This window comes from Budorcas taxicolor, chromosome 7 (genome assembly GCF_023091745.1).
Source record: "Budorcas taxicolor isolate Tak-1 chromosome 7, Takin1.1, whole genome shotgun sequence".
Classification (NCBI taxonomy): domain Eukaryota; kingdom Metazoa; phylum Chordata; class Mammalia; order Artiodactyla; family Bovidae; genus Budorcas; species Budorcas taxicolor.
The window spans coordinates 20,428,691-20,452,251 of NC_068916.1; the positions used below are offsets into that span (position 1 = coordinate 20,428,691).

A 23,561-nucleotide genomic window follows, 5' to 3' on the forward strand; every position below is an offset into this window, starting at 1 on the left:
GGGGGGGTGGGGGTGGGGTTGGCAAGAGGGTCCTTCCTGCCACCCCAAGGCCAGTCTATGGGGATGGGTCCTTTGGCAAGAAGGAGGGGGCTGTAGAGGTGTAGTGAGACAGCGATGTGACCCTGAGCCAGGGGGATGCCAGCCTGTGGGAGAGGTGGCGGGGGGAGTCTGGCTGTCGGCAGGGTGGCCGCCCCAGGGTGGGGGGGTGGTGAGAACGCATAGGTGCATGCACGGCGTCTGGGGGGGCTGGCCTGTGGCCCAGTGAGGGGAGAAGCCCTTGCCTGGGGCCAGGGCACACCCCTGAGGTCTGTCCGCTGCTGTGGGCAGGGGATGCGAAATGACCCCTCTGGAGCCCGAGGATGGGGCCAGGGGTGGGGGGGGTTGCAGAGCACCAGGGGGCACCCCCCATGCAGCAGGAGATGGGGAGACGAGAGCCCAGGGCAGGCTGGGGGCAGGGCAAGCTGTGGGGTGATCGTTGCGGGCATCGCTTTGTTTTTTTTAAGCAATGTGATTTTTAAGCGTGTGATTTTTTTTGATTCTTAATTTTTTTTTTACAAATAGAAATACATCCCTTTTCAATTGTTACTTTTTATTTCATGTCATTGTTTTGTCATTTTTTTCCTTTTAAACTACACGAGCAGTGCATGCAGCTATCTGTGTGCGCTGATATTGTTTAAAGGTAATACTTATTCTTGGAAGGCAAGGCACATCATGTGGTAGAAAATTTCGTGCAAATTAGGAAACATGGAATTTTTTTAAGGGTTTTTTTTTTTTCTGTATCTTTTTTTTGTTTTCTTTTAAAGAGAAGGAGGGTGGTGGTGGAGGGCTGGAGTTGGGGGTGGCGTGGGGAGGGAGATAGAGCCAGTATCAATTGCCATGCAGTTTCAGCCGCCTCGAGCTGAAGTCAGGAGCCAGGTCACAGAAATCCTCGACTAAGCACCATGCAAAGTTAGGAAGCTGGGGGCTGCCGGGTGCCCCTTCCCCTTCCCTGCCTACCCGCACCCTCAGGTTCCCGGCTGACAAGCTTCCGGATACCCCAAACTGCACGACCCACCCCTCCTGCCCTCCCCCAGAGCGGCCCATGCTTTGGTCCCCAACGGCCACCTGCTGGAGGGGGCCTGGGGACAGACGGACGGACCAAGGGTTCTCAAACCCCTCCGGACAGTGGGAGTGCGGCTGGTGGGGAAGGGTCTTGTGTGTGGGGGGTGTCTTTCTCTTTATGATCGAGTGGGTTCGCCAAGCCCCTCGGGCTAGTTTGGGATGAAAGTCCGGTGTCTGGGGAGGTGGGAGGAGGCTGGCCAGGCCTGGGGCACCAGGGGTTTACCAGGAGAGGGAGAGGCGGGTCAGGCTGGGAGCAGTGGGTGGAGGCCCTCCCAGGGCCATGGCTTTGGCCTAGGCCGGGGATGGGGGTCGGCATTCCCCAGCGCCAGGCGAGACCAGCTGGGATTCAGACAGACGGCCGGAAGGGGGCTTTGTGTTTGGGCCTGGTGATCCCAGAACACCTAACACCCTTCCCAGGCCCCTCTTCCCGAGATGGCCATCCCGGGGAGGAGGCGTGGATGGGGCCGGGGAGCGGGGGTAAAGGGGCCCCCCATGTCCCCAGGTTTAGTGTTTTTGGAGCGGCTCAACGGAAAATGTTTAGCAGATGGGAGGCCCCCCTACATGGCAGCAGGGAGCCCCAAGGCGCCGACCTCCCCGCCCCCAGCCAGAGCCCTGGCCGTTCTGGACCACAGGCAGCCTGGCCCCTCCCCTTCTGGCCACCCAGCGGCAACGCCTCCTGGCTGTGCCCCACTTCGGCAGGGGGTGGGGGATGAAAGTGCAAACCGTGGTCCCCCTTTGGGCCGGGAGGCACCAGGGAGGGGCTGTCGCTCCAGGATGTAAGGCACTGGCAGAGGAGGCATGGGGGCGGAGGGGCCACACCAGCTTCTTGAGACCCCAGGCCCCGTACCCCAGCAGGGCAGGATGCTGGGAGGAGGCCCAGCTCTGCCCCCTGGGCCTGTTGGAGGCGGAGGTTCCATCTCTCTAGCTCTGATGGGGGCATAGCAATGAGGGGTCAGCGACTGGAAGGGGCCAGGTTGCGGGAGAGGAGGGAGAGGGGAGGCCCACGGCCACTCACGTCCCAGCTGGACACAGGGGAGGGGGGCGGGCGGTGGAAATCAGGCACTTAAACCACTCGCTCTCACCTCCCACCTCCACGGGCTAAGTGGGGGGGGTCCTCCCCGGTTCAAGGGTTGGGTGGATAGAGAGACCAGAGCAGCCCCCAGGCCCCTCCGCTCCACCGCCCCCAGCCCCTTCCTTGGAAAAGTGCATTTCTTACAGTGTGTGCAACGTGGGGCCCTCCCAGGGTGGGTGGGGGTGTGTGGAGCCGGTGGGAGGGGGGCTGGGGTGCGCTGGGGTGGCCTCCTGTGCCTGGGGTGGGGCTGGGGGTCATTTGCATAGAGACGTCTCCCAAACCCGGCAGGTGCGGAGGGGCTTCGCGAAAGAGCAGGTAGAGGTCCACGCCTGCCGGGCGCGCCTTCGCTGAGCGTCCGTCACATGCTAGTGCCCTGGCCTTGCCGGGGCCTCCCCGCCACCCTCTTCTGGCCCCGTCGCCCCCTGCCCACCCAGCCGCCTCCACTGCCTGCTGCTGGGGTCCCTGGTGGCCCCCCAGGGCCTGCCTCCCCAGCCTGGCGAACACTGTCCCGGAGGCGGGGGTGGGCGCGCGGGTGGAGCAGCGGCCGCACTGGGTGCCCTGCCGCGCGGGCCTGGCGTGGGCTCCAGGCTGCGCTCACCTGGTCCTGGGAGGAGGTGGGGGTGGCTGGGCCTCCCTGACCAGCAGCAGCAGCAGCGAGAGGAGATGAATAACTTAGGACGATCCCGAGCGTCCGGTCCGTCCGGCCGTGGTGTCCCGAGAGTCCGAAGCGTTGTCATTTTTACCGTCTATCTTCTTGGTTGGGTGGGTTTATTTTTATGTATTGTAATTTTTTCCCCCGTTTGTCTTTTTTTTTTTTTCCGTTTTTTTTTTTCTTTTTTTTTCCTCCTGTGTTTGTGTCTGTGTGATTTTGTCTTTCGGCCGGGCTGGGAGTCGGCGGCGGGGCGTTCTTGCTTGCTGTAGCTTTCCACCGAAAACGTGGGCCGGGGGCCGGCCATGCGGCACCCTGGGATTCCTGGGACGAAGGAGCAGGGCGTGGGAAGAAATCTTTCTTATCCCAGATACCAGGACTGGGCAGCCGGAGGGGGACACAGAGAGAGAGAGAGAGAGAGATGGGGGTCAGGCTCTGTGGGCCACAGTCTATACCCACTTCGGCCCCCTCGGCCCCTGGAACCTATGACCTCTGTCCCAGACTTGTGTAACCTGCTAGGTGACCCTGGGTGAGTGATTGGGCCCCTAAGCAGGGCTGCTGGATAAAACTCAGGAAGCTCAGTTACACCTGAATCCTCAATAAACCTTTTAGTGTAAGTATATCCCATGCAACTTTTGGGATATACTTGTGCTTAAAATTTTTTTTAAAATTCTTTATCTGGAACTGCAATCTACCTGAACTCTGTGGTTTTGTTTGCTAAATCTGGCAACCCCACCTCCAACCCTGAGTATAAAATGCGGGAGGGGATACTCCCCCTCGTTGAAGGAGGGCCACTGGTGAATCTTTACAGACAGGCACCATGTTCAGGCACTGTGACTGGGGTTGTTTGTTTCTTTTTTACTTTTAACATTTTCGCATTTAATGGGTCCCCTAGAACCCTCACAAAAGAGGGACTACTGACCCCGACCCCGTTTTGCAGTGAAGAAGACAGGGGCTCAGAGAGGTAAAGTACCTTGCCTAAGTCCATCAGCGTTTGAGGGAAGAAGGCAGAATTTGAACTAGGGCCTGAGAAGCTACTTGCTTGTCCCCCTGCCTGGGGCTGACCCCTTAGCCTGGCCACTGAGGGGGTCATGACTTCCACTTTACAGAGGAGGAGACTGAGGCTTGGGGTCAGGCAGCCAGGTCTATAGGGACAGCTCTGGCCTGGGTCCCCACAGGGAAACTGCTGTACAGACCCTTCCCCTGGAAATACATCCAATGCACCTGGGGAGTGGGACTGGGGTAGGGACCCTTTTGCTCCATCCCACTGAGGTCACAGCAGCGCTGTGACCCCACTCCTCCTGTAAACCAGTCACACTCCCTCCAACTGGGCGATCAATCCCACTAGGCTGCCTGCAGCCGCTGGGCCATCCCATCGAACTGGCGCCGTGGCTCCCAGCCCCCCACCTCCAGCCAAGTTCAAGTTCATCTTGGCCATTACCTCATGTCTGGTTTCCGTTGGCAACCAGACAGATTCTGGGCGTGACCCTCCCCTGTGGCGGCCGGCCTCCCCAGGCCCTTCCTCCCTGCCTCCTCCTCTCCTAAGCTCTCTGCCTGCCTGGCTCTGGCCCCCCTAATGGTGGTGGGGGGGCAGGCACCCTCAACTCAACATCCTCTCCCATCAGCTGAGGGGGAGACTAAGGCTGCATGGTGCCAACAGTGAGGTCTGGGCTCTGTCACCCCCTGGCCTGGCTGGAGCCCCCAGTGTGGCTCTGGGAACATGGCTTAACCACTCAGGCCCTCTGCTCATCTGCTGACCAGGTGTGATCGGCAGAGAAGGATTGGGGGAAAATGCTAGGCCAGGCGGACCCACCCCTTCACACAGGGGAGTCGGGGGAGGTGTCAGACCCCACAGAGCCCTACTCTGGAGGCCAAAGTGATGGCTGGCTCAGGACTGTGGGGGAGGGGTGGGATGGTGAGAGACGGGGGTGGGGAGATGAAGAAGGTAGGCAATTGATCAGGGAGAGATCAACTGCCATTGATTAGAGGAGGGGTGCTGATTTGGGTCAGAGAATATTGATCAGGGGGCCAGGCGCTGATGAGGGTGAGGGCAGGAGATGGAAGTGGGGAGGGGAGAAGCTGATGCAGGCTGGGAGTTGGGGTGGAGGTGGTGGTGGTGGGGGCGCGTGCAGAGGAGAGCCAACCCGCCAGGAACAAGGAAGGCGGAGGAAGTGCTGACTGTGCCAGAAAGAGGAGGCCTCTCCGCTCAGCCCTTAGCACAGGGGCTCCGAGAGGGGGGAACGGGTCTCGCGGCTCCTTCCTCCCCTTCCCTCCCTTTGGGGTCTGCTGGGGTCGGGGGACCCCTTAGTCCAGGGACCCAAGGTCCTGCCTACACAATTCTGGCAGGGTCCTCCATCCAACACCTTCGCTGGCCCCTGACACCAGCCCCACACAGTTCTCTCTGGCTGCCAGCCCTGGCTGTGCACACCCCTCCTCCCTTTGACCTCTTCCCTGGCTCCCCTGGGCCCCCAGGCCAAAGCCCACGTTCCAGGCCTGCCAGCTATGCTCAGGCTGCTTCCCCACTATTCCCAGCCCTTGGCGGCACTGAGCCCCTCTGCCTGGACATCCTCATCCTGTCAGACACCAGGCTCCAACCTCTCCCCTCCCAGGCAGGGGCCCAGATGCCCCCTCCCCCAGGTTCCTCCACAGTCCCGGTCCCACCCTCTCTGGGTCCCCAGCGGGGCTGCTCACCAAGCAGGGGGTGACCATAGGCACAGAGAAACAAAGGTTGCCCCCACCTGCCTGCCTTGGTTTCCCTCTCCTTCTAGGACGTCCACTTGGGGTGGTCCCCTCTCCCCCCATGCAGAGGCTGTTGATAGGGGAGGTGACACCATGGATGGGGGAGACTGGGGCAGGATGAAGAAGGCAGCCCGCACCCGTCCGTTGCTTTTATTAGTTTTGGTTTCAGAAGCAATTAGGACATGCCCAGCCTCCAGCGGGGAGGGCTGTCAGGTGAGAGTGGAAGAGGAAATTCCTGGCTCCCTGAGCACTCTGGGGGAAGGGGTATCCACACCGGGGTAGAACTCAAAACCCAGTTGGAAGTGGGATGGCCTGGGGTTGCGCCAGCTCAGTGGGTGACTCTGACCAAGCAATCCCTCTGTCTGGATCCTGGCCAGGGCTCAGTGAGGTGGGACACTTAGTGTTTCGGGTGTGCGAGGGGCAGTCCTGGACTTTCCATGCCCTTTCTGGATCAAACTGGTCCCCTGATGCTCCAGACCCTTCAAGGACTCCCCAGAAGGTGCCCAAGGCTGGAAGAAAAGACTGAGGTTCAGAGTGGGTGAAGGAGAGCTGGGCACAAGCCCTCATCTCCTGACCCCAGGACCCCCAGCTAAAGTCTGGGAAGGGAGGGAGGGGGACTGCTAGGTCCCGCCAACTCTGGACCCCTTGAGCTGCCAGCAGCAGCCAGGGCAGCCTCGAATGGTCCCCACGGGGCCAGGCTATGGCGGGAAGTTCCTTGGGCCTCCCCAGAGTGGCCGATTCTGATCTCAGCGGAGGAAGGGGGACGTGGCTACCTGTCTACCTCTTGCCCTCACCCCTGCCCCCTGCCCATGGACTCTGTTACAAGAGATCACTCTCTCATGGTGGCTTGAGGATCCGAACGTGACCCCTGGGGACCCTGCAAATCCCCATGCTCTATGGTTACTGGGGAGCCCCAGGACGTTTCTCTGTGTGTTTGAGACTCGGGGCTGCAGCAGCCGTTTTACATCCTGTGATCCCCTCCTCAACACGCACCAACCAGGGAACAGGGCTTGGGGGTACAGCCACCACCACTGAACACCACCTGCCAGCACCTTCCTGGCCTGCACACGACACGGATACAGATGCCAGACCAAAGGTGGGAGGTGGGGACACACAGGGAGGGGCTGAGGCCACCTCCTGCCTCAAGAGATGCTGGGAGCCACGGGTCTCAATTCCAGACACATTGAGGCTTGGCCCCGCAGTGCTGTGCAGCCTCAGGCAACTCACTCCTCCTCTCTGAGCCTCCTTGTCTTGTCCTCAGCCAGCCTTGGTCCCCCCAACCTGGTGCACACTCGGTGGCAGTGATGCCAACCCCACCTCTGCTGTCTCCCTCCCACCTCGCGGGCTGGAGCCTGGGGTGGGGGCCTGCATGCCCTACCAGGAGGCCCTAGCCCCCTGCCATGGGCTGCCTTGGTTTCCCCAGCTTCCTCTGGCATCCTGGGATCCCTTGCCACCCTTTGCCTCCCTCTGGCCAGCGTGGGAGGGGATGAAGGTTGGGGGTCTGAAAGCTTGGGCTGATGCAGTGTGTGATCCTGGGCAAAGCCCCTCTCCTCTGTGAGCCTCAGTCTTCCCATCTGTACAAATAGGACCGGGGCAGTGACAAGCCCAGCCCCACATTCCCTGGCGGGATTTGGGGCTTTACCACATCCCCCGGTATGGGCTCAAGGCCCTGGAAGGACCTGGCAGGCGGGTCCCCCGGCCACACTCAACAGCCGCCATGTCAGGGGTACAGCTGGGGGAGGGCTCCCTGCACGCCCGGCCGGCCCCTCTACCCTGTCCCTCCCACCCCCCCGCCAGCCGGCCTCTTGGCCCCTACCTGTGCCTGATAAATGCCCGCTGGATCCCTTGGTCCTAATCCCACAAAGGAACGGTTTGCAGGGGACGTGCCGGGCGTAGAGTAGGCTGCGAGGAGGAGAGAGACCGAGAGCCCGTTAGCGCGGGGGCGGCGCGGGAGCACCAGAGAGGGTGGCCGTTGCTCAGGGTCAGATAGCCAGGCCTGCGCGCCCAGCACCTGGCGCCTCTGAGCTGGCCGCCCTCCCCCGGACGGTCCGGGCACCCCGAAAAGCCCACAGGCTCAGGCCCCCGGGGTTGTGCGGGCAGGTGTCTGCCGGGAGGGAAGGCGCAGGATGAAAGATTCATAATCCAGAAACCGCCTGTGAATTATTCAGAGAGTTCCAGTGCCTGGTCCATCCTGCTCTCGTGGCCTGCCTCCCGCCATGCGGGGTGCCATGAATTATTGAGGGCGTTTTATTTATTAATTTCCCTCCTGGAGAGGGCTCAGGGAAGGCTGGGTGCACACATGCAGCATCTTTATATTTTAATCTCACTGATCACGCTTTGTGGGTGAGGGAATGATTCGAAATCCAGGCTGGGGTTGGGGGAAGTGGGTGGCAGGAGGGTCCCCGTGTGGTCTCCACTGGAGCAAGGGTAAGTGGGAGGCAGCGAGGCTTGGGGAGCTTGCAGGGGGAAAGCAGGCTGGACCTGCAGTAGAGAAGTTGGTACAAGGCAAAAGAGAAGAAATCCACGTTCACTCCCTGTCTATTAAGTGTCTACTGTATACCACGCAGTGGGCAGCATTCCAGGGTTAACTCAGTGGCCTCAACACAACAGACAAGACTATTCTGCCCATTTCACAGATGAGGAAGTAGGGCGAGAAGGTGATGACTAGCCCCTCATGCCAACTCTGTGCCCTGTGCCTGCCTCCTGCTGCGTTCTCCCTGATCTGTTTCACTGACTCGCTCTGCACCACCCCTGGTGACTGTCCCATTTTGCGGCTGAGAAAACTGAGGCTCAGAGAGGGGAAGACAGTTGCCCAAGGTCACACAGGGAAGGGGCTTCAGGGGTGGGATTGGAGCCCAGTGTTCCAGTATTGCGTCTTGGTGTTTGGAGAAAGATGTCTACATGTGAGGCTGCCCGGGGTCTTGGCAGGCAGTGGATGCTGGGGAAGAAACACTAGGGGTGGGAGTGCTGTGTGTGGGGAGGGGGGCCGATAGGGCCCAGAGGGAGGGCTGGCCCCTCCTGCTGGGGGTGGGTGGTGAGGAAGCTCATTTGGGGAGTGAGGGAGAGAGAGACATTCAAAAAGATGGGGTTCAGGGAGAGGCTGGGGGCAGAGCCATGGCGATGGGGATACCTGGATCACGGTGGGGAGGGTCCACTGGGGGCTGGTGAGCTGTAGTCTCTCCAGCCACATCCCCAAAGTGGAAAGCTCGGGAAGGTTAGGAGACCCAGCCAGGGCCTCCCACTAGGCTACCACCCAGACCTACATCTAGAAAGCAGAAAGGTCTACAAGGCGGGGCAGCCCCTCCTGGCCTCCTGGGGACAGACGGGCAAGCGGGGACTGTCCCACCTGAAGGTGTGGCCCAGTCTGGCAGCTAGGAACAGAGCCCACTGTGGCTGGTTTTCCCTGAGAATCCAGGGGAAATGTGGAAGTTTTACGTGAAATGTCCTGACTTTAAAACAGCAACCATCATAACAGAGTCCCCTTTTTCACAGACAGAAGGCACCTGGGGGCCGGGTCTGGCCCTCCTGCCTCCAGTTTGAGATCTTCCCCTACTGCTTGTTGTACAGAGGAGGGTTTGGAGCCTGGGTATGGGAGTGGGGGTGGGGTGGCACACGGGGGGCCCCAGGCCACTCTGCCAACGGAGGCAGACCCCAGACTCGCCCCCGGCCATCTCCTCAGGCTGCCTTGGCCCTGCGTGGACCAGGCCTCTGTCTGGGGACCCACCAAACTCGCCGGCACACACCGGGTGGGCCTAAGCCCCCAACTCCAGCAGCAGGGCCAGGGAGGGGAGGGGCCCCTGGGGGACGCCTTCCTGGGTGCTTACAGGGCGAGGTCGGCGACGAGCTTCCTCCCTCGGAGGTGGGTTTGGTGGCAGGGGGGAGCGCCAGCCGCGGCAGCCCGGGGGGCGGGGGTGCCAGCATCTGAGCAGAAAGGCAGTGACTGGACATTTTGAGCTGGCCACTTCCATTTAACTGGGGGGAACAGAGAGACAGGTGGTTAAGGCGGCGGGTGCCCCCTCCGCCTTGGGCTGCTGTCCACCCCGGGGCTGTGGATGGGCCTGGCCGGGACGAGTTTGGTGGGTGCCCGGGGCTCGCCTGGCCCCGCAGGCCTCTAGCATCCTGGGATGGCCGTATCATCACCGCCTTCTCAAGCCACTTCGTGCCCACTTTCTCCTAAACAGGATCAGCACCACCAGACCGCATGGGTGGCCTGGACACGTCTCCCCGCATTTGCCACGAGTACCCCTTCATCTATCACCTTGCCCACAGTCCCCAGGTCCAAGAGCCTCCGGACAGCAAAGCTTTAGTGGACATTTGGCCAAAGCCAACCTGAGCTCAGCGGTAATCGTGTCTGATTTCGAGGTCGTCCACTCAGACATTTGAAACAGACTTAAGTTCCCACTGGTCTGACTCCAGGGGCTGCGGACCCAGGTGTTTGCAAACCAGAAGCTGCCCAGCTGGAGGAAGGGCCGCCTGACACTCATAAACGATGCCCTGGGGTCCCCGGGGTGGTCGCGCCGCCCCACACTCACCGGTCCAGGCTGCTGACTGGCCGGGTCACAGGCCAGTGAGACGAGATCTTTGAGCGGGTCCTGGGGGTTGAGGTGAGGCGGGTAGCGGATGGCCGTGTGCGGGAAGTAGGTAGAGGCCGTCTGGGGCAGGATGGAGGTGGTGGGGAAGTGCAGGGCTGAGGACGGGTGAGGGCTTCGGGCGATCCCTGTAGAGATTGGGGGGTGGGCAGTGGTCATCGGGGGCTCCCACTGGGCTGCCCTGTCTCAGAGTCACTGTGTTTTATGCAAGTGGGTTACGCCTACATCTCCACCATGAGCCCATGGGGGCCTGGAATCACCCCCTTTACAATTTTTATTCATTTTTTAAAATTTACTATTGTTATTTTGCCATGTTGCGTAGCTAATGGGATCTTAGTTCCCTGACTAAGGATTGAGCCCAGGCCTCGGCAGTGAAAGTGTGGAGTCCTAATCACTGGACCACCAGGAAATTCCACCGTACCTTTTGTTGAACAGAGGACGACTGTGACTCTCAGAGGGACTGTCCCCTGCCACACAACAGGCAGATGGCAGACTTGGGGGTCTGAGCCCACAATGACTAGCGCCACAGCCCGCACCTTGACCCAGGGCTCAGCTAGCTCTTTCCATAAGTGGAAGGTGGGCCAATTTTTAAAAAATTGAGGTATCATTTGCACGCTATAAAATACACCCTCTTAAAGTGTACGTTCACTTTCTTTTTTAGCACATTCATGGAGCTGTGCAACCATCACTATAATCTCTTTTAGAATATTCTCATATCCACCAAAAGAAGCCCTGTTCCCATTAGCAACACTCCTATTCCCTCCCCCGCCCCTGACCACCAGGAACCCACTCTCTGTGTCTGCGGATCTGCCTGCTCTGCACGTTTCCCATCAGTGGAGTCACACGTTGTGCGTCCTTCTGTGTCTGCCTCCCTCACTGAGCACCATGTCCTCAGGGTCCATCCACGTGGTAGCGAGTGTCAGGGTCCCACCCCTTTTCATTGCTCAGTTATAGTCCAGTGTGGCATTTGCTTTTTTTTTCTCTTGTTCTAAATAATTCAGTGACACTTTTAATTCCAGAACGTCTTCTTTCCCCACAAAAGAAGCCCTGTGTCTATTAGTGGTCACTCCCCTTTATTCTCTCTCTCTCTGGCCAGACAGTAAATCTTTTTGGCTTTCCAGGCCATAGGGTTTCTGATAGGGCTACTCAACTATGCCCTTGTCACCTGAAAGCTGCCACAGATGATGTGTACATGGATGGGTGTGGCCCTGTGCCAATAAAACTTTATTTACAAGAACAGGTGGCAGTTGGGGGTCCTGCTTTGCTGAGTCCCAGTCTAAACTGCTGTGCTACCTTGACTTTTGCCTCTGTCCTGTATACATATCTGCCTTTGTATGGCACCAAATCATTATTATCACAACCAAGGGACAACAGATGACATTCAGGTTCCTGTTTAACTCAATCTGATTTAACTCATTTGGTTCTATAGACAGCCTTGGGTGGGGGACATTTAGGGAGCCCTGATGGACGGGTGACTGGCTTAGCTCAAGCCCCGTGGTGGCTAGAATCTGTCTCTGCTGCTGTGAGTGTGATGCTGCCCACGTGGGTGGCCAGGAGCATCCATATTCCTGTGTGGCCTGTGTGTGGCCTTTTTATTAAACTTTAAAAAAATTTTTAAAAATCTTTTTGCCATACCAAGCAGCATGTGGGATTTTAGTTCCCCAACCAGGGATCAACACATGGCCCCTGCAGTGGAAGCACAGAGTCTTAACCACTGGACCACCAGGGAGGTCCGTGCATGACACACCGTGTGTGTCCTGTGTGTCTGCCTCTTTTTGTGGTGGTCCAACCCTGGGATCTGTCCATGGGTCACTTGAGTATGACATACGGGGAGCAGGTTGAGAGATGAGCCCCTGGCTGCACGTCTTGGTACAAAAGGGGAAACTGAGGCCTCCAAAGAGTCAGGCCTGGGTGCTTTCTGCCACATCACCTGCAGGCTTTCTTGCCTGGATGGGAGGCTACAGCAATAGGACTTGTGGTCAGACAACTGGTGGGACTTCCCTGGCTGCAAGGGGCCTGTTGAAAGGGCCCAGCCACCCCTCCACTGCTGGGGCCCGCAGTGCTCACCACTGTGCACGGCGATGACGGGCCGGTGGTGCTGGGTGAAGCTGGAGAGGCGAGGTGAGTCCTGGGGAGATGGGCTGTTGAAAGGAGACTTGTCCATCTCTGTTTTCTTCACTGGGGATGAGATGCCTGCAAGGAGAGCCAGATAGTCAAGGGCCTGCAGGCAGGGTCTCTCCACTCCTAGGACCCTTGGGCCTCCCCATCCTTCCACCAGCCACTTGTGGGCAAGAGGCCGGGAGCCCATTGCAGAGAGGGCAAACTGAGGTCCAGAGTGGGGCAGGAGCCACCCAGTCATGTGGCCCACGGGGATGAGGGGCCTAATGCCTCATGGGCCCCTGGATAACAAAGCCTGGCCTGCATCTTCTCTTCTTCCAGACGTGGGTCAGCTCAGGGCTGCCCTCATCCCCTGGGGGACGCCAGAGCCCTGGAGAAGGCAGCAGGGTGGGCAGAGGGGAAGGTCTGGCCCAAAGTCCAAGTGGCTCTATGCTTATGCCCCCGGCATTCTTCCTGGGGGTGCAGAACCTTCCCTCTGGGGTCATCGTGACTATTAAATGAGATACGACAGGTAAAGTCGTCAGACCAGGATCCAGCACAAACCCCTGCGCTGGAATCACCTGCTTCCATTCCTCTGCAGATAGGGGTCTCACTACCTACCCTGAATGCCCTGGGGGAACCGGGTCTCCAGCTCAGCCTCAGTGAATGAAAGAATGGTATAAAGTAAGTGGGCCCTGTTTCTGCGGTCTCCTGCCCGTGGTTCTGTGCGCTGACACCTGCATGTGGCCCTAGCGCTGTCCCATCTGGGACACTTGATGCACCCTCTTCCCCGAGGCATTCTGTCACAGGGAGCTCTGGTTGCTGCACTAGCACCGCTGGGGGCGGGGGTGGGGGCGTGAGCCCAATCCAAGTGTCAGGCCCATCATGGGCATTCAGGCCACCAACTGCTTTTGCCATTACAAAGACCACTGCCCGTGATGGCTCTGGGTGCGCACCCACTGTGTGTTTGTGTAGGGGGTCAGTGGCATGTCCTGGGATGGGGCTGGCGGTCCAGAGGGACCAGGCAGCCAAGCAGGGGCTTGGGAGCAGGTCTGGGCTTTCCCAGGGATAGGAGGAGCTGGCAGGACCCAGGGCGGGGTGTGTGCGTCCCTGCAGCCATGGAGGGTGTGTGTGCACGCGCCCATGTTTGCATGCACAGCAGGCACCCGGCTAGCGCATGGCTGTGCTGAGAATGAGGTCAGGGCTGTCAGACGCTCACTTAGGATCTCCTAGAACTGCCTGTCCTGAATGGAAATAGCCCGGCCCAGACCCACCCCCAGCCACACCTCCGCAGGCCTTTCTAGAGCTTCCAGAGCTTGAGGGAGCCAGGGCGTGGGGTGGGGGCAGGGAGGCCCCGCATTGCAAGAGAGAGTCACCCTCATGTTCCACACACCCCATCTGATGCTCCTGTATCTGAACATTTCTAGTTCGTCCAACAAACACACCGGGAACAGCACCACGTGTGCAACCGTGGCAGTTAACACGGTGCCCCTAGGTGCCCCATCAAAGTAAGCATCTCTCCACTTGGCAGGTGTGCCCTTGACCACTCCATCCTGATGCAACCGGCCATCTTTCTGTTCAATACACATATGTATACGTCCTCCTTGAGCATCCCTATGCCGCCGGTGGAAGATACACACCTAACTGGAGACAGGTGCCAGTAGGTGCCCTGCTCCCTTCAGCATCTTTCCACTTGCTTCTCTCACATGCCTGTCTGTCCCCCATTTAAGCACACACTCTTCATCTAACAGGTAGGCCTGTACCTCCCCCATTTGAAACCCACAAACTAGCCCATACCCCTGCAGCCCACCATGGTGGAGCCTTCTAGTCTCCAGGGCCCACAACACAGCATGGGCAGAGGGTGTGCAAAGTGGATGGGTGGGTGGGCGGACCACAGTTCTGGTAGGAACCGCCACCACTCCATGGGCACTTACTATGTGGGATGCTCTCCCCAGCACTGCTGATCTCAGCCGGTCACCCTCTGTGGGACCATCTTGGGCTCTGCGGGGTGTGGAGCAGCCTCCTTGGCCCCACCCACTCAAAGCCAGGAGCCCCCCAGTCATGATGGCCAGAGATGCCCCAGACATCACCCAGTGTCCCTTGGGGGCAGAGATGACCTGGGTGAGGACCCTCTGTGAGACCCTGGGGAGCCACAGAGTGGTGGAGCTGGGACTCAAACCCAATCCATAACCACAGGCAATGCTCTGCCACCCCCACCTGCCCCCTCACCTGGCAAAGTTAAAAAAGGGATGAGGTAAGCCAACCCCCCTCCCCACAATGGAATAACTACCTGTGAAGGGCCTATGTCCCCTGGCGAAGGGCCACAGAAGCAGCGAGAGCAGAGCACTCTGGGATCCCCTCTTTGCCAGGCTTGGCTGAGTAATCGGGGAAGGCCTCGGGAGGAGGTGGCCACACGAACAGGCACTCTTGGCACTCCTGGCCTGGGCATGGAGGATGCAAAGGCCTGGAAGCTGGTATAAGGGGCCTGAGAGATGTAGCTGCCGGGGTCTTGCCTGGGTGGGGGTGTGTCTTGCCTAGGCAAGGGGGTCTTGCCTGGACTGGGCAGGGTGGTCTTGTCCTAGAGGGGCTGGATCGCCCCCGCCACCCCCCGCAATAGGCCTCTGCTCCTCTAAGGCAGGAGTGTGGAGGCTGGGGTTGGGAGTTAGCTGAGCGCTGCCTGCTGCCCATGGAGGCCACAGTGGAGGAAGGGAGAGACTGCTCTAATCAGCTTAACCCCCTTAATGAACAGCTAATTGGGGGCTGTCTAGACAGGAAGCTGGAGGAAGTCAGGAGGAGGAGAAAGAGGAGGAGGCAGTGTAGGAAGGGAAGGCGAGGAAGGGGGAGGAGGAGCGGGGAGGAAAAGACAGAATCCATCTCCCCAGCAGGCTGTGAGAAACAGGGAAGCAGGGACAGGCACACACTAGAGGTTTGTGTGTTTGTGTTTGTGTGTGATGCCCACTGAGATGCCCACAGAAGGAAGCAAGTTTGTCATCATCTGAGGCAACCAATGGGAGCTCCAGGGGGACTGACCCCCTCTGGCATCCCCTTCTGGCTCTGTGATTCCCTATCACACACCAGAAGCTGTTACAGGCTTCCTTCTTGTCCTCCCCTGTCACGGCCATGTCATTCTCAGATCCAGCCCTAGTGACTCTCTCCAGTATTCCCTTCCTTTTAAAATGCTGTTTTTCTTTTTTGAGCATCCTGTATTGAAAGCTGGGCTCTTTATTTCCAGCCTTCCTCTTTTCTTAATCAACAGACTGAAGGCTATAATTTTTCCTCTCAGGACTGCTATGGCTACCCCAGCACAGGCTGTCTTTCAGCTCTAAATAGTATATACTTTATATGTAGACAATCTCTTCAATTACAGAGTTAATGAGAAGTGCTTTTGAGTTTCCAATCAGGAAATGACAGGGCAGAAGTCCACTGTCTCCCAATATCTACCTTATCCTTCTTTCTTAGTAACAGAACCATTAATTTGAGATGGCACACGATTGCCCCAAGTAAAACTACATTTCCCAGCATCCATCACACAGCCAACTATGGCCTTAGGACTAACTCAGGGGCTCAGAGACAAGCAGAAGAGCTAAGTGAGTCTTCTGAGAATTATGTTTAAAGGGGGAGGACATGCCCATACTTGACCCTTCTTTCCTAATGGCTGGATATGATACATGATGGTTGGAGCTCCAGCAGTTACTCTGGACCACAATGTAGGAATAAAAACCATATTTGTGCTGCATATGCAGGAGACTAAAACCCTCACATCACACTTGCCCAGGGCTGCTGATGGCTGGACATCTATTTGAGAGAGAAATGTACTTCCTGTTGAGTTTTCTGTTATCTGCAATCAGACCTAAAGCTTATTGAATGCAGGTCTTTATAGAGACAAACTTGAGAGAGATAGGGAACTCAAAGAGACAGAACCATAGAGACACTGACTGATAAATTAGAGCCTAATAGAGAGAGGTCCTAGAGAGAGGTCCATAGAGCCTAATAGAGAGAGGTCCCCCCAGCATTAGGTACCTGCTCTGGGAGCCCACAATGAGGAAGAGGGAGGACCCTTGGGACCCCAGATGTCACAACCAGCTGTGTTACAGACTGATTCAAAGAGATGGGAATTTTATAAGGACGTGAACACTGAGAAACCCTCCTGTTTCCTGGTCACTTATCACATGCCAGATGGTTGCTTTATTCACATTCCACCATGTCCTCCTTCCAACTCTCCAAAAGAATGATCGTTCTCATCTTCCCACTTTGGAGATGAGGCAACTGAGGCTCAGAGAAGTTAAGTCACCTGTCCAAGGGTACACAGCCTACACAGTGAGCAAAAGGCAGGGCTGGGATTTGTACCCTTGTTTCTCTGATGCCTGAACCTGCCTTCTTTTTCTTCCTTCCTTCCTTCTTTTCTTTTTACTGAAGAATAGTTTGTTTATGATGATTCAGGTGTACAGTAAAATGATTCAATTTCATATATATATATATATATATATATATATATCAGATTCTTTTCCATTTTAGTGAATCTGCCCTTTTAATTGTAATCTTAGAATACTTTTCAAGGATCCTATAGGTATGGCACTTTGTATAGACATATCTCTATAAGACATCAGGCTCTACATGAGTAGGGAAGAGGGAAACAGGAGGAGGAGGAGGGAAGAAAATAAATTCTAAAGTTATACTGGGTACTTATTATGTGCCAGGCCTGTTTTAGGAACATTAGATATCATAAATTTACTTAATCCCCACAACAACCCTATGGAGTGGGTAATGTAGGTATTAACACCCCCATTTTACAGATGAAGAAACTGAGGCACAGAGAGGTGGGGGCACCAGGAAGCTGCTAAGGGTTGGGGGACTCACAAGTCCACCGTTCATAACCACTAGGCTATATGATGGGGGGAACCCTTGATAAGGGAAAAGACATCGAGTAAAGCCAAGCTTCTGAAACTGGGGGACAAGAGAATCTGAGGAATGCCAGGGACGTCCTCTCCACAGGCGACTCTGCAAACCACTTCCTTTACGGCTAGCGCTGGCTCACTAGAGAGCGGAATCTTAAGGTGAAAGGCTGCCTCTCTCTTTCTTCCCCCTGGCTGCGCCCCGCGGTTTGTGGGATCCAACCAGGGCCCTCTGCAGTGAAAGCGCCAAGTTCTAACCACTGAATCGCTAGGGAATTCCCATAAAGGGATTCTTCAGATGACAACGACGGTGGAGATGGAAACGCCAAAGAAGGGAAGCCTTTGGAGAATGCCCTTGGGGAGACGGTTAGTAAACAAAGAATCCGGGGGAGCCAGCGCTCAACAGAAAAGAGCCTCTATGAAACAGCTGACCCTACAGAACAGGGGCCTCATGAGACAGACATTCTGGAGAGGACCCTATGAAGACAAAGGCGCAACAAGAAAACCTGCTAGGGAAAGGATGCTATAAGAGAAGAGGGGCTCCTATGGAACTGGAATCACCCATACCAAGATCCCCTGGAGATGGGAATCTTGGTCGGGAAGGAACTCCAGAAGGGACCCCCGTGAGTAGGGAACCTATGAATCAGGACCCTCTAGCGGCGACCCTATACTGGAGGGTCTATGGGGAACCCCAAGAAGAAGCACTCTGCTGATCGAATCTATACTGAGTCAATTCTGTAGAGCAAGAAACTCACAGAGATAGCCTGTTTACAGGCAGAGGGCAAGAAAGCCGGCCAGAGTGGAACCAAAGAGCTCCGGGAATGCAAACCCGGAGTTTACGTCCAGCCGAACGCAACCCGCGCGACTACAATCCCCAGGAGGCCCCACGGCTCCAGGGCGACTCCCGACTCTCTGGCGCCCGCGCAGTGCCTCTCGGAATACGTAGTCCCAGCCGCGGTAACCCCGACCGGAAAGCCGGCCAGCTCCCGCCGCCAGGCCCACCTCCTTCCATGTCCTCCGTCCAGTTGCGGCTGCTACTCGTGGGAGAACTGGGCGAGGTGTAGTAATCGCCGCCGGGGCTCGTGTCCACGTCTTCCTCCATCGAGCCAGATTTGTGCCGCTTGCTCCTAAAGGGCGAAGGAGGAAGCCAGCAGGGCGGTTACCACGGTTACCGCAGGGGGCCCAGCGGGCGTCGCTACTTCCGGCCCTTGGGGGGAGGGCGGGGCGAGGAGGGTGCTATCGCGAGACGCCACGCGAGCCGCGGACTTGCCCCTGACCCTCAGATAACACCTGTTACAATCTGCCCGTTACTTGGATGGGACACCTGGGACCAGAGACAGGGAGGGACTCGGCTGAGGTCCAAGCTAGAAAATTAGCAGAGTGGAGACTAAAGCCCTGAAGACCTGGCTCATCTCTTGAGCTGCTGTAATCCCCAGAACAACCCGGTAGGATCATGATCCCATTTTACACACGAGGAAACCGAGGCAAACATAATGTGACTGGCTCACGGTCACACAGCATATCTCAGCAAGAATCATTGGCTGTGTTCTTATCTCAAGAGCTGGGCCGGTAGGGCTCTAGGCTGTGGGAGTCCAGTGTGGGGTCCTGGATTTTGAAGGATAAATAAGAGTTTTCCAGGTGGAATGTGGAAACACGGAAACGAATGAACCAGCTGGGGCTGGATGGAGGTGGGTGGGTGGGGTTATGGAATGCCCAGAGGTGGGGCCCAGGGGACATACCCGCTGGAGGATGTGCTGGGTAGCGTTCTTCTCATGCCGGTGCTGGCTGGATTTAGGTCATATGCCAGGTGTCCCTGCAGCTCCCCCAGGGAGAAGTTGGGTCCTGTTCCAGTCACCACAGGTGCTGCAGAAGGCGACAGAGAGGAAGGTGAGGGAGGGAACAAGGTCCAGGACTGTGATTTGCCCTGGAGGGGCGGGGAGAGCCCTTTGGGGGCTGGCACTAGTTTGGCTGAAACTGGCCTAAATTCTATATATCAGAAGAACAAGGCCATTGAGAGAGGCCAAGGTCACACTGTGAGGCAGAGACATAGCCTGAGCCAGAGGCCAAGCTTCCCAGCATTCCGAGGCCAGGCTCTGCTGATCTGGATGGGGAGGGAGATGGTTAGGGTTAAGGTAGGGTGCTGTGCTGTGCTTAGTCACTCAGTTGCATCTGACTCTTTGCAACCCATGGACTATAGCCCATGAGGCTCCTCTGTCCATGGGATTCTCCAGGCCAGAATACTGGAGTGGGTTGCTGTTTCCTTCTCCAGGGGATGTTCCCAACCCAGGGATTGAACCCAGGTCTCCCACATTGCAGGTGGATTCTTTACCATCTGAGACACCAGGGCTCCCTGAGGTTTAGATTTGAAATGGAGGTGTCTGGGGGGTGGGGGGTCCCCAGCAGGTCCATAGGTAAGGCAAAAGGACAAGAGGCAAAGCAGATTGGGAGACCCTCTGGGGTCTCCTCCTCATGGAGTGAGGGAGGCCCCTAAAGGGGGATGTTGGGGCGGAAGTTCGTTTGGCCCCTCCACCCAGCATCTAGAGTCCTTCCTGGGGAAGCGCATGACCTTGGACTCTGGAAAGGGCCTGGATACTGCCCTTCCTAGGAACCTTAGTTTAGTGATGGGGTGGCTGGAGAGGACGAGGGGGAGTGGGGCAGGGATATGGGTTCCTTCTTCCTCCCTCCCTGAGTCCCTTTCCCCCTGGGAGCCCCCATCCCAAAGCCACTTCTTCTTCCTGACAGCTGTCCCCCTCCCCCAGCAGGTCCCAGAACAGGGTAGGCGGGGACACTTACTCCGGGACACTTGGATGAGCTCAGTGACACTGAACACACCAGAGGTGACGAAGCTCTCCTGGAAGTCGGTGGTGTCTGGAAAAGAGACGGAGGACGGGGCTCAGCAGGCGTCTGGCTGAGCTGGGTTTGTTCCCCGACCTTGACACCTCTGGGCTGCCTGACCAGGCACCCCCGTCTACCCCATCCTCCTTGACTGCAGGGGGAGGATGGCTGTTTCAACCCCTCCAGGCTGAGAAGGAGTCCTCTGCCCTAACGCAGCTGGAGCAGATCTTCTTTCCTGAGTCTCTGCTCCGTCCTCAGCGCAGCTGCAGCCAGCCTCCTGTCCTCCAGCCTCCCAGCCTTCCTCCAGGGTCTTTGTGGCATGGCAGGCTGCACACCCGAGTGGAGGCCAGACCTGGGTTCACATCCCAGCTAGGGTGCCCACTGGTTTGTGATTCTGGACAAGTCGCTTTACCTCTTTGGTCTCAAAAGTGGGGACCATACACCCTGTCAGCCTGGGTGATTGTGAGATGTGAATGCTACAACCCAAGAGGGACCAGCTCAGTCCTTTTGCCTCACTTATCGCCCCATGCGACACTGCAGTCTTTTAGCTTTCTGCTGCCAGGCTGGGAGCTCTATGGCATCCCCAGTTCCTGGACCAGAACCTAGAAGACAGCAGGGGCTCAGAACCATGGGCTGAATGGAGGGTCCACAGGCAGCAGTTAAAATCTCCAGTATGCCTAGACCCACTCCTGCCTAATATTAAAGGCAGTTTCACTGTTCCAGGGGCTGTCTGGACACTTGGACAGCCTCCTCTCCAGGATGGGGTGGTTTAGACCCATTTCATGGATTTGGAAACTAAGGCTGGCCCCAAGAGGGCAAGAGCCCTGACCCACATGGACAGCTGGGAGGGAGCAGGCCTGTCCTGCCCAGAGGCCCTCACAGGCAGGACCCACTCTCTCAGCAAGTGCTTCCCTGGCACCTCCTGTGTCTGCCTCTGAGCTGGACACTGGGGAAACCATGGGGAACAAGACTAACAGGGGCCACTGCTCTCCAGGACTCACAGTCTGGAGTGGGCAAAGGAAGCCACATAAGAGCAGGAAGTCAAAAACCCTTGAATATAAATGTTCATAGCAGCATGATTTACAGTAGCTGAAATCAGAGAACACCCAAATGTCCATCAGTGATGATGGATAGACAGAATGTGGTCCCTTCACACATGGGAGCATCACTCAGCCATGAAAAGGAGAGAAGCCCTGACACTTGCCACCACGTGGACGGAACCTGAGAACAGGATGCTCAGTGAGAGAAGCAGACACAGAAGGACACACAGGGTGTGATTCCACTGATGGGAGACAGATCCAGAACAGGCCGATCCACAGACACAGAGTGGACGAGTGGTTACCTAAGGAAGGGGAGTGATTAATGAAGATGGGGTTGCTTTGGGAGTAATGAAAATATTCTGGAACTAGACAGGTGATGTGTGCACAGTTTGGTGAATGTACGTAATACCACCGAATGGTACATTTTAATATGGTTAAAATGATACATTTTATGTGTGTTGTACCACAATTTAAAAAAACTTTTAAAGATCATTAAGCCAAACATGAGCTGTGTCAGGGCGTAGCAAGGCAGACAAGGTGGGGGAGCCTGATGGGGAGGGGACCTGTTTTGCACAAAGGGCTCAGAGAAGGCTTCACTGGGAGGGTGACATTCAACCAAGACATCAGGGTAGGGGTGGAAAAGAGAAATGTGAGTTTAAATTTGAGAAGTGCCCAGACAGCCCCTGGCACAGAGGATGATCTTAAACTCAATGTTTTGCCACCTGCCTGTGGGCTACAATGTTCCTGGCAGTGGGGATGGCTTATGCAAAGGCCCTAGGGTTGGAACATAGGGCATAGGGCATTTTTTTCTGGAGGCACCACACAGTGTGTGGGGATTCCCTGGTAGCTCAGCTGATAAATAATCTGCCTGCAATGCAGGAGATCCCGGTTCGATTCCTGGGTTGGGAAGATCTGCTGGAGAAGTGATAGGCTACCCACTGCAGTATTCTTGGGCTTCCGTAGTGGCTCAGCTGGTAAAGAATCCTCCTGCAATGCGGGAGACCTGGGTTCAATCCCTGGGTTGGAAAGATGCCCTGGAGAAGAGACTGGATACCCATTCCAGTATTCTGGCCTGTATAGTCCATGGGGTTGCAAAGAGTTGGACACGACTGAGTGACTCACTTTCACACAGCGTGCGGAAAATCCCTGACCAGGGATCGAACCCGCGTGCCCTGCAGTGGGAACGTGGAACATTGGACCATCAGGGAAATCCAAGGCCCTGGGGTGGGGACACACTTGGTGAATTGGAGGCTGACAGGGCTGGAGTTGGAGCCGAGAGAGCGGTCAGAATAGAGGTGGCAGCTCTCGGTTTCGAGGCGGTGGTAGGAGCAGTTCTTGTCCGGGCCCCTAGGGGGCAGCACTAGCCGCAGGGAGCGCAGAGCAGCGGTGGGCTCCCCCGCTGTCCGTCACTTAAACCCCCTCCTTGCTTAAGAGCTTTGGGTCCACCATTTATTGAGCAATTACTGCCTGCCTAGGCCCATGATGGAAGGCTGGGGACCACAACATTCCCGAGGAGGACAGGGCGGTGGCTCCCAGTGTCCAGGGGAAGTGGCCATGGCCATTTCCTGCTGACCCAGCTGGCCAGCTGCTGTCAGCACGCCCCTCCACCCTCCCCCCACAGGGGTTTCCTGTTTGTGCAGCGCTCGCCCAGCTCCATCTCCAGGGGACTCCCTGGCGGGCGGGGAGGAAGTGACTTCCTCCACCAGACGCTGGAGCTCCCCATGGGACCCGGCCAAACGCCGCAGCCCTCGCCGCCTGCCTCGAACATCTGGCTTGGAAGGAGGCACGTGGGGATCACAGGAGGCCAAGGAGGACTCAGGTCACAGATGGCCAGTGAGATGTGGCCCGGGGGCCTGTGAACCTCCTGGAACCATCCAGCCTCCCTGTGCATGCCTGTGACGGATGTTCCATGGGGGATGCCCTCATCCACCCGGTGTTTCTTCCCTTCTCCCTTTTCATCTCTCCTCTGTCCTCGCTCCTGGTGTACTCTCTCTCTAGTTTCCCTTTTCCTCTCTGCTTTAACCCTCCTCTCCTTTTTTTTTTTTCTTTCTATAAATGTTTTTTGAGCATGTGCTGTGTACTGTGTCTTGTTCTAGGTACTGAGGACAGGGCAGTGATCAAGACAAACACCTCTGCCCTTTAGGAGGGGATGTTCCACCAGGTGAGATAAGCAAACACATATGCAATCACTAAGCAGCTAAGCAAATACATACACAATCACTAACTTCCTCTAAAGGAACTAAGACAGAGGGCTGGGATTGAGAGTGGCCAGGCGGCTTGAGCTAAGGAGCTCAGAGAAGATCTCTCTGAGAGGGAGGCATTTGAGCTAAGACTTGGGTGATCTGAGAGAGACAGAGCAGTTAGCTGCCCAGATAGAGGGTACAGCCTGTGCAGAGGCCCTGGGACAGGCTGGTGCCTGGCATATTGGAGAAGTGAGGCGGCCCCCTGTGGCTGGACCAGAGTGAGCAACGGGCAGAGAAGGAGGAGGTGGGGGACGGAGGGCATGGGGCAGGTTGTACAGGGCCTCCTGGTCTGCAGGAAGGACTT

At 57.0% G+C, this 23,561-nt stretch overlaps 1 protein-coding gene across 5 annotated transcripts in view; it reads right to left on the minus strand.

Annotated features, from left to right (window-relative positions):
* NFIC (nuclear factor I C) overlaps positions 1 to 23,561 on the minus strand; it is a 70,467-nt gene continuing 46,906 nt past the window's right edge. For 2 of the 5 annotated variants that reach the window (XM_052643106.1, XM_052643105.1), the window contains exons 4-10: positions 19,933 to 20,007; positions 18,879 to 19,002; positions 18,142 to 18,266; positions 12,218 to 12,343; positions 10,094 to 10,278; positions 9,386 to 9,533; positions 1 to 3,201 (exon numbers count right to left, since the gene is read on the minus strand). In XM_052643106.1, coding sequence (XP_052499066.1) covers positions 2,948 to 3,201; positions 9,386 to 9,533; positions 10,094 to 10,278; positions 12,218 to 12,343; positions 18,142 to 18,266; positions 18,879 to 19,002; positions 19,933 to 20,007 — 1,037 coding nt within the window. In that variant the 3' untranslated portion in view covers positions 1 to 2,947. Of the gene's footprint in view, positions 3,202 to 7,377; positions 7,464 to 9,385; positions 9,534 to 10,093; positions 10,279 to 12,217; positions 12,344 to 18,141; positions 18,267 to 18,878; positions 19,003 to 19,932; positions 20,008 to 23,561 lie in introns of all 5 variants that reach the window. The other 3 variants (XM_052643107.1, XM_052643108.1, XM_052643109.1) reach the window with 3 other exon arrangements.